Source organism: Miscanthus floridulus, unplaced genomic scaffold (genome assembly GCF_019320115.1).
Source record: "Miscanthus floridulus cultivar M001 unplaced genomic scaffold, ASM1932011v1 fs_154_1_2, whole genome shotgun sequence".
Taxonomy (NCBI): domain Eukaryota; kingdom Viridiplantae; phylum Streptophyta; class Magnoliopsida; order Poales; family Poaceae; genus Miscanthus; species Miscanthus floridulus.
Genome location: NW_027096286.1, coordinates 1 through 14,360, shown reverse-complemented (window position 1 = coordinate 14,360; position 14,360 = coordinate 1). Strand labels below are relative to the sequence as shown.

At 44.6% G+C, this 14,360-nt stretch overlaps 2 protein-coding genes across 3 annotated transcripts; one reads left to right on the top strand and one right to left on the bottom strand.

Moving 5' to 3' along the window:
• Positions 1-2,770: 2,770 nt before the first annotated feature.
• LOC136530543 (110 kDa U5 small nuclear ribonucleoprotein component CLO-like) lies at positions 2,771-8,460 on the bottom strand. Its single transcript, XM_066523274.1, has 10 exons — positions 7,595-8,460; positions 6,481-6,549; positions 5,206-6,399; positions 4,970-5,068; positions 4,691-4,849; positions 4,341-4,426; positions 4,053-4,251; positions 3,820-3,930; positions 3,474-3,680; positions 2,771-3,302 (listed from the first exon to the last, which is right to left on the bottom strand). The coding sequence occupies exons 1-10, from the start codon at positions 8,357-8,359 to the stop codon at positions 3,204-3,206; spliced, it is 2,988 nt and encodes a 995-aa protein (XP_066379371.1). The 5' UTR covers positions 8,360-8,460; the 3' UTR covers positions 2,771-3,203.
• Positions 8,461-10,254: 1,794 nt separating this feature from the next.
• On the top strand, positions 10,255-14,034 carry LOC136530544 (vacuolar protein sorting-associated protein 32 homolog 1-like). 2 transcript variants are annotated; one of them, XM_066523276.1, is made up of 8 exons: positions 10,259-10,421; positions 10,507-10,648; positions 11,224-11,323; positions 12,233-12,318; positions 12,416-12,516; positions 13,160-13,265; positions 13,357-13,557; positions 13,785-14,034. In XM_066523276.1, the coding sequence occupies exons 2-7, from the start codon at positions 10,562-10,564 to the stop codon at positions 13,549-13,551; spliced, it is 675 nt and encodes a 224-aa protein (XP_066379373.1). In that variant the 5' UTR covers positions 10,259-10,421; positions 10,507-10,561; the 3' UTR covers positions 13,552-13,557; positions 13,785-14,034. The 2 variants fall into 2 exon arrangements, with proteins under 2 accessions (XP_066379372.1, XP_066379373.1); XM_066523275.1 differs by lacking the exons at positions 13,357-13,557; positions 13,785-14,034 and having other exon boundaries at positions 10,255-10,421; positions 12,416-12,507; positions 13,150-13,177.
• Positions 14,035-14,360: the final 326 nt, after the last annotated feature.

The window sequence follows — 14,360 nt, the reverse complement described above, 5'->3', positions numbered from 1 at the left end:
CTCATACAGGAGGGAGCCCCAGAGCCGTTCGTTGCTGACTTTGTTGACCCACCGCCTGCCAAGACAAGCCCTGGTGCATAACCCATATTTTTAATGATCACTGAATATATATATGATGTGCATTTATGTTATAGATATTTTATGGAAACTACATGCATAAATATATCTACCTATGAGTCCTACTAGTACAGGTCGAGTAGCTGCTATGCTCAGGATTTCAGTAGCATGAGTAACCTGCCATTACTCGCAATAGAGGATAATTATAATCACTCATGATAAAATGGTGGAAAGAAAAAATGGTGATCGGGCAGTGATATTGTTTGGTTATTGGTGGGTGTAAGAGGTTGTGTCCTGCGGCCAACAGGGCATAGCTTGGTTACACTTTTTCCCTGTCTGTGTTGGTTAAGGATCGGCCGTTGCATTGGGTTCTAGGCAAGTCACAGATTTATTATCCCGAACACATACTTGGGCATGGGCGCAGTGAAGACTTGTTGCTCTCTTGTCGTGGATTCCGGCTCTTTCTGGACCGACTGATTGGAGGCGGAAATAGTGGAGGTCCTTGCACCGCACTAAGTCCAGGACTTAGGAGCAAGGGCTTGGAGTCCAAGTTTGGACGGAGACCTGGACCCCATAACAGGAGGGTGATGGGTTGGTCCTGCTTGTGCCTGGGGTACCAGCGGGGCGTGCGTTTTTGGGTTACCCAGCTGGGGGCATTGATTCGCGAATCGCTGGCGTTTCGGTATGGCTTGTCTATGGTCTAGCACCATAGTAAGAACTGAAAGATAAAATGTGTTGAAATAGAACTGATTGCTCAACCCTTACTTGAAAGTAGAACATGTGCTTACATAGAATTGCTAGATAATAAATTAATTATGGCTGTTAATAATAACATAAGGGCTCACTATTAGTATTGCTTTCTACAAAAAGAAACACAGCAAACCATAAAGCTTTGCATATCCCTTGGAGTCGGAAAATTATTCCCACTAGTCGGATAAGTCTTGCGAGTACATTATGTACCCAGGGTTTATTTACCCCTGTTGCAGGTAATGCTTGAGGAGTAGCAGTTATGTGAAGGATTCTTCTGGTGGGCACAGACGGATCCTTGTTCGCTATCGCTAGATGTGTATTTTCATTCCGATGTTTAATATTCCGCACTCTGAATTTAGAACTGTAATAATATATTTTTAAGAACTCTGGATGTATGAAATAAATTAAGTATTGTAACTCGTTCTTATTATTGGATCCTTGGAGAAAAATATGGACCTTTCGGGCTCTCCCTTGGAGTGTGCCCGACGGAAACCGCCAGCTGTAGCTTGCTTTTGGGTGCTTAGTGTCTGATGGAAGACGAGCGCCTCCGTAAATAGGTTATTTTAGGCGGTTCTGCCACACTAATACTCTTAGTGGTTCTAGTACAAATAAAGTGATTCACATAGACTAGGAATGTTGAGACTACTATTCATACAATACAAGCTATCACTACTTGTGGTTTGCAAAAAAACTTTTTTTCTTTCATCATGCCTCACTTTTATTTCCTCTCCCTCTTCTTTTTTAACATGGACCACCTTCTCTCTCGCCAAGCATATGTAGCTTCTGCAAGCCACTATAACAAATACAAGAGCACTTGTTTTTTTATCCAATCCTACATGGCTCTTGGGGCTACTAGTAAAAAAACAACGTTGGGGAAGGCCTAATGTTAGTTGGACCCAGTGGACCCAATAAAGATGCCCTAAAGGTAGCCCTATGCAGGCAACTAATGTAACAGCAGGCCCAACGCAGGCTAACCAGCATGTTGGCTTGATTCTAAAGTAGTTGTACAACTAGACATAGAAGGGCTAGAACTCCTAGACTCTCAATGCAGACCACTTCACCGCCTGCTAAATACCAGTACATGGCCCACTTGCTTTTCTCTCTCTCAAGCGTTACTTTCAGTCACATGCATGGGAAGATGTTGTGCAGGCTACCCACAACGCGCTCCCCCTCGCTGCCCTACAGCTATTGTCAGATGAAGCTATTGCTTCTTCTGCAGGACACACTAACACCCTGCGGAGCTATAGTTTGCGATGACATGGAGAACTAATGCAGATGTGGACTTTGGGGCAGCGTGCGATGATATGAAGGACCAATGCAGATGTGGACTTTGGGGCAGCACTCCACGCTGGTGCATTGGGAAAGCCCTTAGTTGCCTCAGTCAAAAATTAGCTGTCATGTAGATAAAAAATGGTTGAACCATCGCTTATTGCTGATCTCACACATCTCGCTACACCCAGACACTCGCTGGCTCGCCTGCATTTGCTCTCTCACAATCAGACTCGGCTTCGGTTCCGAAAATAGTGGCTCGCACCTTTTGTCAGTTGAAGCATTCGCACCGTATGCTCTAACATGCTGCGGACCCTATGCTCTAACATGCTGCGGACCCTATGCTCTAACATGCTGCGGACCCTATGCTCTAACATGCTGCGGAGCCACTATTCAAGATGACATGGATGATTAGTGCAGAGATGGAGGCCGGGACTAAGCCACGGTGACATGTTGGAGAAGGCCTAAGAGACACCTGAAGAGGAAAAAAAGAGAGAAGATTCTAGGGTCCGTGGACGACTTTCGCGACCTGCGGACAACAGTTGCCCTGTCGCCAACAGTGTAAAAGAATGGCATAATCCCATCCCTCTCGATCCCACCAGCCAAAGAAATTTGGATGAACTTATCACCTCAACCAAACACAAAAATACTCGTATACCGATCCCATAAAAAAACAAGATCATTGCACCCCACCTTGTCCCTGAACAGAACACATGCTAAGATGATACTTTCAGACCATTTTCAGTGGTACATTTGTTGCGATTTCAAGAAACCGAACAGCAAAAACAAACGGGATCAAATAAGTAAAATCTTACTTCAAATCTACACCGGCAAAGATGCCATTGCCGCTCAGTTTAATAAAGACAGTAAAAATTAGTCTCGATCCTCAAGGGTGCTGATTGGTTAGATGGTGTAGAAGCTAGTACATGATTCCATATGGTACCCACCATGATCATTCGCTACATGATACCCAGCAATCAAAATGTGTCAGCCAAGCGAAACAGGTACGGGCAAATGCCAGCATATAGAGGTGCGACTGGAACTCCAGAAGTCCCATCTGCAACTAGTGTATAAAGAAGCTGCGGCATTTGCATCTTCTCAGGTGTGCACCTCATCTCGCTTTTGGACTACATCATTTGCAAGTGGATATCAGCAGCCTGTTGAGCCAGCTCATTCATCATGGCCTCGTCGAAGAATTTATTGATGCTCACATCTTCACTCATGCCCTGCAAATGTGATGGTGCATACAGTTAGCACTGTGGCTAGTCTAACACTGATAAGGAATTTTACTGTATGATAAAAGTTAAGAGTGAGCAAATTATATGGTTGCTCATAAATCAACTATGATAAAAGTTAAGAATATATGGTTGCCATAATAAATCAACTATATCCCTTACCTTCCTTCGCCTGGTCTTTACCATGAACTCACGGGCAAGGTGCTGTATAGGTGCTGGCTCCAGGGGGCGAAGGACAATACTCTTATCTAAGGGGTCACCAGGAACAATAGCCCAGTGATCGAATACTGACAGACAAAAGGCTTGTCCCTGGGTATGGTATCTGAGATCTGTCTCAAATCCAAAAGACTCTATAACAGGTAAAAATGCCTGGAAAACAAAGAAACAATACCATTAGTCAAAAACAAATAGTACCATCGGTAAGTAGATTGGTTCACTCGCATGCTATTATCACAAAGGTTTTCCAGAAGGAAGACAAAGGGTGCATAGAGATCACTGTGTTCCTTACCTTAACAATGTATATTGGAGTGCCTGGCTTGGGTACATCAGCTGTTACGTGACCACGCCGCCGGGATAGCACCGTATAAATTGCAGAGACACAGTCAATTGGTGTTTGGATCTGCCAAGTGCACACATAAGATCCTCACTCGTCAGACATGGCAGCAAAATAGAAACCAGATAGCATTGAAATATGTGCATGTATCCGCGTCCTTGTGTACATAGAGAAGCACTAGGACTAACCTCAACATAATACACAGGTTCCATAAGGCGAGGATTAGCCATAAGGAATGCAGAGTAGACAACACGACGTGCTGTGGGAATTATCTGACCACCACCACGGTGCAATGGTTCTGGAGCTATGTTTGCATTTAAGATCTTGAATTTCACATTCCTAATTGGTTCATCACACAAAGGACCTTCTCTAGCACCCCACTGGAACCTATGTATAGGTTGATAAATAAACTGGTTAAAAAAAAGGCAGTGTGGATTCCAATTGGACCTAGTTAACTGAAGAGTGCAGAGCCCTACCCTTGAACAATTGAATCTTTGACCGCATTGAGCAGGTTCTTGTCAACCTCAATTGAAAGTGTGTCATCCAGAAGAATGTTAGGACCCTGCATGTCAAGTAAGATGTATTCAGGTATTCAGTAGATGGAAATACAACTGATGGAAAAATAGTGTTAATCAAATGAAAAGGCTGATGAATTGTCGGATAATTCATGTAATAGGAACAAATCAAAGTCAACTGCAAAAACGAGCACTGAGATTGACTGTGGGTCAGAAACACAGTGGGTTCATTGATCTCCAGAAACGGTGAAAAGGAATAAAGAATAACCAAGGTTGCAAGACAGATCAGTCAGCAGTTTATGGCATATTACCTGCTTGTCAGGTCCAAAAGCCCATATTGACCTTGCTGCAAGCACATCCCACTGGTAGCGTTGGCGAAAGAAGTCAGTAATTTCTTTCTGTCTTGAATCCAGGCTAACAAGACCATTCTCAATATCTTCTGCTAAGCCCTTCTCTAATGGTTCAGCAAGCTGCGTCATGCCATAAAGACAAAAGGTTCAATAACATATCAGTTGCTTGCATTTACAAATAAAGATCAGCATGGGAAATGCCAAAAGCAAATACAAAGAGTGCACTCAAGAAAAGCTTACCATAGTAATTTTGTTCCTCTTGTTAGGTGTTTCAGCAAAACATTTCATAGAAGAAGTATCAACAATTGTTTCACAAAATGTAACAACAGGATCTGCTACCTGCATGCCAAAAGGTAACAAAGCAAATCAATTTGGTCCACCCTAAAAATCAATTTAGTTCAACCCCCCCCCCCCCCCCCCCCCCCCCCCCCCCCCCCCCCCAAAAAAAAAGGGCAAAACTAGTGCATCATCCGTACCTTCACCTCAACCTCTGAATAAAGCTCTCTGAGGTCCTTCATTATGGAATCCAGATATAGTTCACCAGTCCCCAGGATAGTGTGCTCTCCAGACTCTTCAACCTTGTTAATAGCAAGAGGATAACTCTTGCTAATTTTACGAAGACCTTCGACCATTTTAGGAAGCTCACTTGGGTTGAGAGGCTCAGCTGCTATCTTTACAACGGGCAAGGTGTTGAAACGTAGAGGTCTAAATATGTACACATCTTCATCAATATTCATAGGACATATAGTAGCAGTTTTCATTATTGATGCATCTACACCTTCAATAAGAACCCAAGAGCCAGCAGGGGCTTTACTAATTGCAACACGGTATCGTGCCTGATAAACCCACAATTTGGTCACCTCTTTGACAGTCATATCCTCTTCATCATCTGGAGAATAGCCTTCTCCAAGGACCCTCACAGTCTGTCCAGTCTGTATCGTGCCACTATAAACTCGTCCGAAGGCATCAAAGACGCTGCAATCAGACTTTGGATATAGTTTTGTTACGTTAACCATAAGGGGTCCATTGGGATCACATTTTTTCATAGCATCCACAATAGAGGAATCTTGTGGTCCAGTGTATATGTGGTCTATCTTCCTTGCAGCAGCATCCTTCACTGAGGGGATATGTTTCACTAACATGTCGGTAAAACCAGTAGCAGTGCCAAAAATTGAGCGGCAAGCTAACCTCAGCAAAGGTCTAACATTAAGCTTATAAGCTGCATTGCTCAGCGTGACACCCAATTCAGCAAGCTTTGATTCCACATTCCCCTTTTGCTCACCAACAACCAGACTATAAATTTTGTACAGAGGCTCAAGGATAAACTCAACAAATGATCTGTTAGCTCCTTCCTTTGGCGGCTTCTTTTTAAAGGTTCTAGAATCAGGGTGAAAATACAGGTCTCCCCATAGGCGAGATGCAAATTTCTCATGGTCAAATTGAATCCCATGAATCTTCAAGTAAAGATGGGCAAAAGATTGTAAGGTAAAAGACCAGCCCGCAGCACCACTTGCAAAACATACGTTTCCAGCAGCAGGATCCACCAGCTGAGTGCCACCTACTGTAGTTGAACACGATGAGATAAGATCATTAATTGCCTCTAGAGTATGCCGCAGCTTGAAATATGCATCATTTGGGGGCAGCTTTAGTTCTGTTATCAATCTGTCAACCTGTAATAGCACACAGTAAGCATAAACTTCGATTTCATGTTTCTACTGGAACATAATAGAAAAGGGGCAGCAAAAATATACCTTGTTAATCACAACAACGATGGGAAGCCTTTCTTGGATTGCATGACGAATTGCCCTCTCAGTATTAACCTAATAACCAATGGGGGTAAATAAATAACATAATACTTTACACTTCGATATATAAGAAAATAAAAGATACTCTAGCTGTCTAGCATGCATGTAGACCAAAAGTACAAAAAACCCGCATAATTTCTAAAAATGCGAAACTTGCAATTTGCTGTACAACAAAATAATTTATTCATGTTATCTGGGTACTTAAAATTCTGGGAGTGTTGATTCACATGTGGTTACTTTACTCTGCCCATAATGGCTGAAAACCTACACGGTCAACTTAAAAACTCATTTGCTACTATAGGTTCACACGACGTTCCATAAGTCATATCATTACAAATAAGGACATGGCCTTTAATCCAACAGATGTAACCATATGATAATCAACATGCTCAATGCATCAGAATCCTCAAATGCGCTGACATCTTAAACCCAAGCTAAACACAGCTTACCATACAAATCCCAATATAATGACATCTGCCTAAACTGAGTCCATAAAGGTAGCACATGTGTAAACCTTGCATATGAAGCAAGTTTGTGAACATCATGAAGCATTAGTACACTGTTCCCAAGCACACAATAAGGTGTACTTAGACAAATCTAGCAAGCAAGGTATCACCATTTACCAATTGGATTCAAAACAGTAAACACAGAGATTAAATTAGTCTAATTGCTATCTGACTTGATCTGTGGGTGAAAACAAAATGCTCTTCCTGGAATATGCCAACAGCTGAGACCTCTATCTTAGTATTTTCAGCAATGCCACCCATTGCTCATTTAGAATGCATGGGTCAGACATCTGGAGAAATTTCTGTGACGCTGAAAGAAAACTTTACTCCCTTCCAATCAAAATGGAGGGTGGAGTGCCCTAAGTTGGATGGGATACAATTGGATGGTGACTCTTTGTTGAAGTTAATTAGTTTGACCAGATTGTACTACACACAGATTCATCTCCTCATGATCCAATATTTTCTCTAAAATGTGCATTAAGACTAGTAATTTCAGCAAAGTGCATCATTATAGCAGAAAGATGACTACGAAAAACAAAAGGTCAATGCATTACCATTACTCCCTCGGCAGCATCAACAACGAGCACAGCTCCATCCGCAAGCCGCAGTGCCGCAGTCATCTCATCAGAGAAGTTAGCATGCCCGGGCGTGTCCATGATGTTGCACAGGTATGACTTGCCGTTTCCCCCCTCGAGAACAAGCGACATTGGCACAGCCTTGATGGAGACCTGCCTCTCCTGCTCGTCCACCCTTGTGTCAGTGAACCGCACATGGCGCTCCCCCTCAGAGTCGAAGGTGTCCACTTCGTGTGTCTGCTCTACGAGCATGTCCATGAACACCGTCTTCCCGTGCTGGAGGTGGCCGACGAGGGTGACGTTGCGGACGAGCGCGGGGTTGCCCGCGAGGCCGAGGAGGAACTCGGTGGACGCGTAGGTAGACGTGGCCGCGGCGCGGGTCCCGACCTCGAACTTCACGACGCGGGGCGGCGCGATGATGGGCATCTCGAGCGGCTGCTCGTCCTCGTCCATGACGAGCGCCTCCACGCCAGGCCCGTACACCTCCTCGGCGGTGGGGTAGTACTTCTTGTCCTCGGCGAGCACCACAGCCTGCTGGGACGGGTCGCCCTCGTCGTCGTCGACGTCCATGAGCGCGGCCGGGCGGGAGGGGGAGCCCGACGGGGAGCGCGCCGCGGGGGACGGCGAGCCGGACGCGGAGGGGGACGGTGAGGCGCCGCCGGCGTCGGAGTCGTCATCGGCGTCGGAGTCGGCGAGCTCTGGGCCTATGTAGTTGCCGAACTCGTCGTAGAGGCTGTCGTCCATGGCGGCGGCGGCAGCGCTGAGAAGCCCCTAGGGTTTTGCTCGGCGGCGGAATGGAAGCGGGTTTGGGATTTGGGAGGAGGGAAGAGCGGAGAGGCGGCACGAAGGGAGTACAAAATAGAACGAGTTGTCGTGAGATTTCGTGGCCTTTTTTATTTTTTTTTTTATTTTTTACCGCCTTAATGAGCCCAGCCTGATGATGTGAGAAGCCTCATTTAACTTAACCATCGCAGGTCACACCAATCACCTAGATCTCCCACCTCAGTCCTCAGGCATGCTTTAGCAGTATTTTAAATTTAACAACGTGATTAGAGAATCTGCGAGGACTAATTAACCCAAAATCGTGAATAGATTAGTTCAAAAAATTATGACCGATGAGGAATCAGACCTTCTTGATGAGTTAGATCTATGAATCTCTAGATTGCTAAGCCGAAAACTTAAGGGGTTGTATGGCCCTCCAAATCGGCTCCGGCTACTCTATTTTTTACTAAAAAAACGGTTCCTCCTACGTAATGTCTGTAGGGCTCCTTCAGAAGAGCCGAAGCCGGAGCCGAGGAAAAACCCTATCAAACAGAACGGGTTATGCTACAATGAACCCAACCAACCGATGGCATATGTTCTCCCCACTTGATGTGTTCTTAATATTTTTTTCAACTTGATTAAATGTGAACCCTAACCGAACATTTTGGATAGATTAAACTTCAATATCTTACGTGGAATCAGAATTCAAGTTTGAGATTGATATATGATTTGATCTAGGCCGGTTCATTTGGTCGTTCATTTTTTTTGAGCAAAATTTGGTCGTTCAACATAGCACAAATTTCAAGGGAAAATTGGGTGCATACCATTGAAAGATCTCATCTTTTGCTATGTACCATCAAAAGATACATTCTTAGCTATGTAGCATCAAAAGATCACTTCTTTTGGAAATTTACCATTTTCCATCAAGTTAGCTAACACCGGCTGCTCACCGTGAAGGGCTGCGTTATGTGGCCATGACCGTGATGCTGCCATGCTGCCGCCCAGGGATGCCCGCCTGTGGCTTCTCGAGGTCTGGCTGCATCAACGACTACGCGTGGTTGCATCGCGGCGGCGGCGATGGCTCCCGACCGTTAGCGTCGTTTGACAGGAGGCTCGTCGAGGATAGCACCGGATAGACCATGACGCTGCCGCTAGAGGACCAGAAGTCGATCCTGCTGGCATGGCGCGGACGACGACAAAGACCCTGCTCCTCCTCCGCCCCCGCCTGTCACCTCCTCTTCCTGTTCGTCGTCATCGTCCTGTCCTGCCTGCTGGCGAGCCCGGCTGAGCTGGAAGATGGGGAGCCCGCCTGCTGCTGTCCCGTCATTGGAAGAGAGGATGGGATTGGGTTCGGAAGTGAGGAGGTGGAAGTGGTAGTCTCTCCGCTTCGCAGGGTAACGAGTAGGAAGGAGCTAGGAGGAAGAGTTGGAGAGGACCGCGTCTGGCCTGGCTGGGGTCATCGGAGCTCAGCCATGGCATCCCTATCTGCTGAACCAAAGTAGCGATCGATGGATAACCTGGCCATAGCACAACAGTCCTTCACGGTGAGCAGCCAACGTTAGCTAATTTGACGGAAAGTGGTAAATTTCCAAAAGAAGTGATCTTTTGATGCTATATGTAGCCAAGAGTGATCTTTTAATGTTACATAGCCAAATTTCAAACACCGAAAAAAGAGTGAGCTCCCCCTCCACGAGGTGGGATAGTATTTCCGGCCTTGCGATTTCCACTTACAGGCCCGACTAGGAAACAGACAGGCCCAGACTTGCCCGGCCCTTCGGATAGCCAGACACCAGCGCGGGCTGTCGGCCCTGCTTTTGTGTGCCACGCGCACACCACCCCCGACTCCCCGACGCCCGCCTGACGAGACTATCTTCCTTCTCCGGTCGGGTTAATAAAGCAAAGCAAAGCAACGACTCCGCGTCCCGCTTCCCTTTTCCCCGTAAGAACCCACCGCACGGCGGAGAACACGATCCCCACCGGCCGGCGTAGCGGAGATCGCGAGTTGCGACGGGGAAGGAGAGGGAGCTCCCTCGATCCCGCGCAGGTATCTGATGTCTGTCAGGCCGATCGCCCGATAAATATTCGACCTAATAGTTGGCCCTTATCCCTTGTGTTTGGTCTTCGCGCAGATTCGTTTCGATCGGGGTCTTGGTGACTTGGTAAGAGGGGAGGGGAGAAGCGGCGATGTCAGGCGTGTTCGGCAGGGTGTTCGGGAAGTCCAAGGAGCAGAGCCAGGCCACCGCGCTGGCCTCGCTCGACAAGCTCAACGAGGTGAAACAGATCGGTTGATATCCCTGCCTCCTGTGTTAGATAAAGTTGCTTCGGGGAGTTCGATGTATTTCAGCTATGATGCAGTGATTAAGGCTAGAGGTTAATTAGTTGATGTGTAAATTCTATGCATTCGGATTCGGGTCAGATTAGCTGTAGCTTTTCTATAGTTGGAACCTGTAGCAGTTTCTGTTGCAATCGAAACCCAGCTGTGGGCTCACGGAAGTGATGGTGGACAAGGTATATTACATTAAGAAGATGGCTAGCTTTTCTTACCTCTGTTATATTTTAAAAAAAGATATGGTTGCTGCTGTCTCCGAGATAAACAGGTTGACTCTCTGTGTTATTCAATGTATAGAAGGATTAAATCCAAAAATCCAGACAGCAGATGATTTTGCAAACCTGTTTACTATAAAACCAAATGCCTTCAGTATTCTCTGTTACTTGTAGCGTTTAGTGTCACTTTCACTCTTCCAGAATAAGGACTTTCTTTCATATATCTTCTGTAACTATGTAAAGACTTAAGACTGCTCTTGTAGTCGGAATCTGTAGAACTAACTTTCTTAATATGCTTACAGACACTTGAAATGTTGGAAAAAAAGGAAAACTTGCTAGTGAAAAAGGCCAATCTTGAGGTCGAGAAGGCCAAGAATTTTACCAAAGCCAAGAATAAAAGAGGTACAGTATAGCAGTTTGCCAATTCCAAGAATTTACCCCTCTCTGTGGAGCCCCCCCCCCCCCCTCTTTTTTGGGGGGTGGGGGTATTGCAATGATGTTTTTTTGAGGGAAGTATTGCAATGATGTTGTGTAACCACTTAGGCTGTGTTTAGTTCGTGAATTTTGGGAATTTTGCTACTGTAGCACTTTCGTTTTTATTTGGCAATAAGTGTTCAGTCATGGACTAATTAGGCTCAAAACGTTCGTCTCGCAATTTCCAACCAAACTGTGCAATTGGTTTTTTTTTCGTCTACATTTAATGCTCCATGCACGTATCACAAGATTCGATGTGATGGCTACTGTACCACTTTTTGGGAACTAAACAAGCACTTAAATGCAATGATAGTATTATGATTACCATATTGATTTTAATTGTCCCTGTTTTGCATGATTCAGAATTTAGCTGTTGTATTCCTAGTTTGCTACTGCTAGTGACGACCTCTGAAGAATGTTCTGCAAGATTTTCAGTGGTCTGCCTTTTTCTGAATATAGATTTTAATTGTCACTGGCATGGAGATGTCTTGCTCGGTGTTCTATTTTCAATCTTTGGTTTCACAATTTTGCATCTATTCCCATTGGATATTGTGTTACTGACAACCTGCACTAGAGGACTCCATTTTTTGTAAACTCCAAACATGTTTCTGTTGAATTCCATCCTACAGTGTTCCTGATTACATCTTGCAATTCCATGGTGTCCTGCTGCTCCTCCTAACTGTAACTATATCAAAGAAAAAACACATGCACGCTTTTTTATTAAGTCGTTGAGGTGCAGATTCTACTCATCAGAGATGATGAGTCTTCTTTCTTCTGTGCTTAATGAGTTTTAATGGTATGAATGACTTAATTGTCAACTTTGAATTCGCATTGTAGCCGCAATACAGTGCTTGAAGAGGAAGAGGCTATACGAGCAGCAGATTGAGCAGATTGGAAATTTCCAGCTCAGGATACATGATCAGGTGGAGGCACAAATAATCTTTTAGTTTGGTTTTCATCTGGGCCTTATCGTGCTTATTAGATTTATCATGGTACTTCACTTACCTTTTCCTTCTATAGATGATTATGCTGGAAGCCGCAAAAGCTACAACAGAGACCGTGGATGCATTGAGAACTGGAGCATCGGCAATGAAAGCTATGCATAAATCAACGTATGTAACATCACACAATACTATGCCTTTAGAATCAATTATCATGCTTTTGAGTTTTTCTTGGATTTTTACAAATGTATCTAACTCATTTATGTCTTCAAGATAATTTGCCAATCGGTTACATCAATCTGAGAAACTTAATCGCCACTCTCTGAACCCTGGATCATCTTATTTTTATTTCAGAGGTTTTCAACTATTGTACTGATTCTTTACTGAAATGATGCAACAAAACTTGTCTAGTGATTTAACTTGCAGATGAAAATAGAAGTTGTTGGACTTGTGATAGAATATACTTGGCAGAAGTCTTAGGAAGAGTTCACACATCAGAAATGATTATGCCCATTTAAACCTTGATAATTTTGTTGATTTTTAGGTTGCATATCTGGAAATGTGATAATATGTGACAGCCTTTTCTATTCCTATCCTTTTCATCGTAACAAACTTCAGTACAATCTAGCATGCATGTTAGATTCATAAGTGGTTTATTCTTGTGTACTTTGGTCTGTAGTATTTTAGCACACACCTATGGTGGCGAGTCTAATATATATCAGAAGCGATCATTTTTACTTCCTGATTTCTGGGTATGCTATATTGTTTTTTCTTTATTGAAAGAAAAATCATGTTGCTTTAATGCTTTTACAGAAATATTGACTGATGTTGATAAAACCATGGATGAAATCAATGACAATACGGAGAACATGAGACAAATTCAGGATCTGTTGTCAGCGCCTATGGGAGCAGCAGCTGATTTTGATGAGGTCTCTCTCTCTCCCTCCCTCCATCCCTCCCTCCCTACCTACCTATGGGCACACATGCGTGTTTTTGCTTAACCTTTTCTGTTTTGAATAGGATGAACTGGAAGCTGAACTTGCGGATCTGGAGGGGGAGGAGTTGGAGGCAGAGCTGCTTGCACCTACCACAACAGCTCCGTCCACAGCTCCAGTGCGTGTACCTACTGCTCAGCAGTCCACTAGGCCATCTGCCCAGAGTAGCAAAGCTGAAGATGACGAGCTGGCAGCTCTACAAGCAGAAATGGCTATGTAATTATAGGTACTTCTCCATCTTTTGATCTGAGTCAGGTCCATAGTGTTGTTTCACTCTTTAGGAATTAGTAGTTTAACAACGAAACAGCTCACAAGTTGCTCAAGGTGTCAAATCCCCATGACATAAATTATTTTACAGATTACTAAAATCTGCAATGGTTAGTTTCGTCGTCGCCATAGGCTGTGTGGCCCCAATCAGTCATCATTAGAAGACTTATACATTGTATATTACAGGCATTGGCATGGTCATCTTGGATTCAGATTCTGTGGATATCTCGGAACTCTGGTATAGTCATGAGGATCGTCCTAGGAAGACCGTCAGAATTCAGAACCACAAATACAAGCTGCATACCAGCCTAACTACTTATGTATCACAGCATGATATGTTAGTGTTTTGTAATGAAATATTTCAGATGGGCTAATAAACATATTTCTATCTATCCCTAATAATAAAGAGGCAAAATTTCTGCCATACTTTTTTTTCTGCCTCTCCTTATTGATCTGGTCACGGTCTCGATCTCCACTACTTCCTTCGTTGTTGATCTGGGATCCGCTTCCTCGCACGGACTCCTAGAAGATCGCGCAGTCTGCCTACGCACCGGCGTTTCACTCGACAGGAAGCTAGGGCCTACGACGCATGAGTCGCGACAGCGCGGGAGGGGTCACCGACGGTGCGGGAGTCGACGGCGCATGGACCCCGAGGCCAGCTGCGTGCCTGCTTGTCGCCCCTGGACCAGTGAACCTCCGTAAATCACCCCATCAAACATACCTTGTACTCCGCGAGCATTCTTGCTCATCCTCCGGCAACTA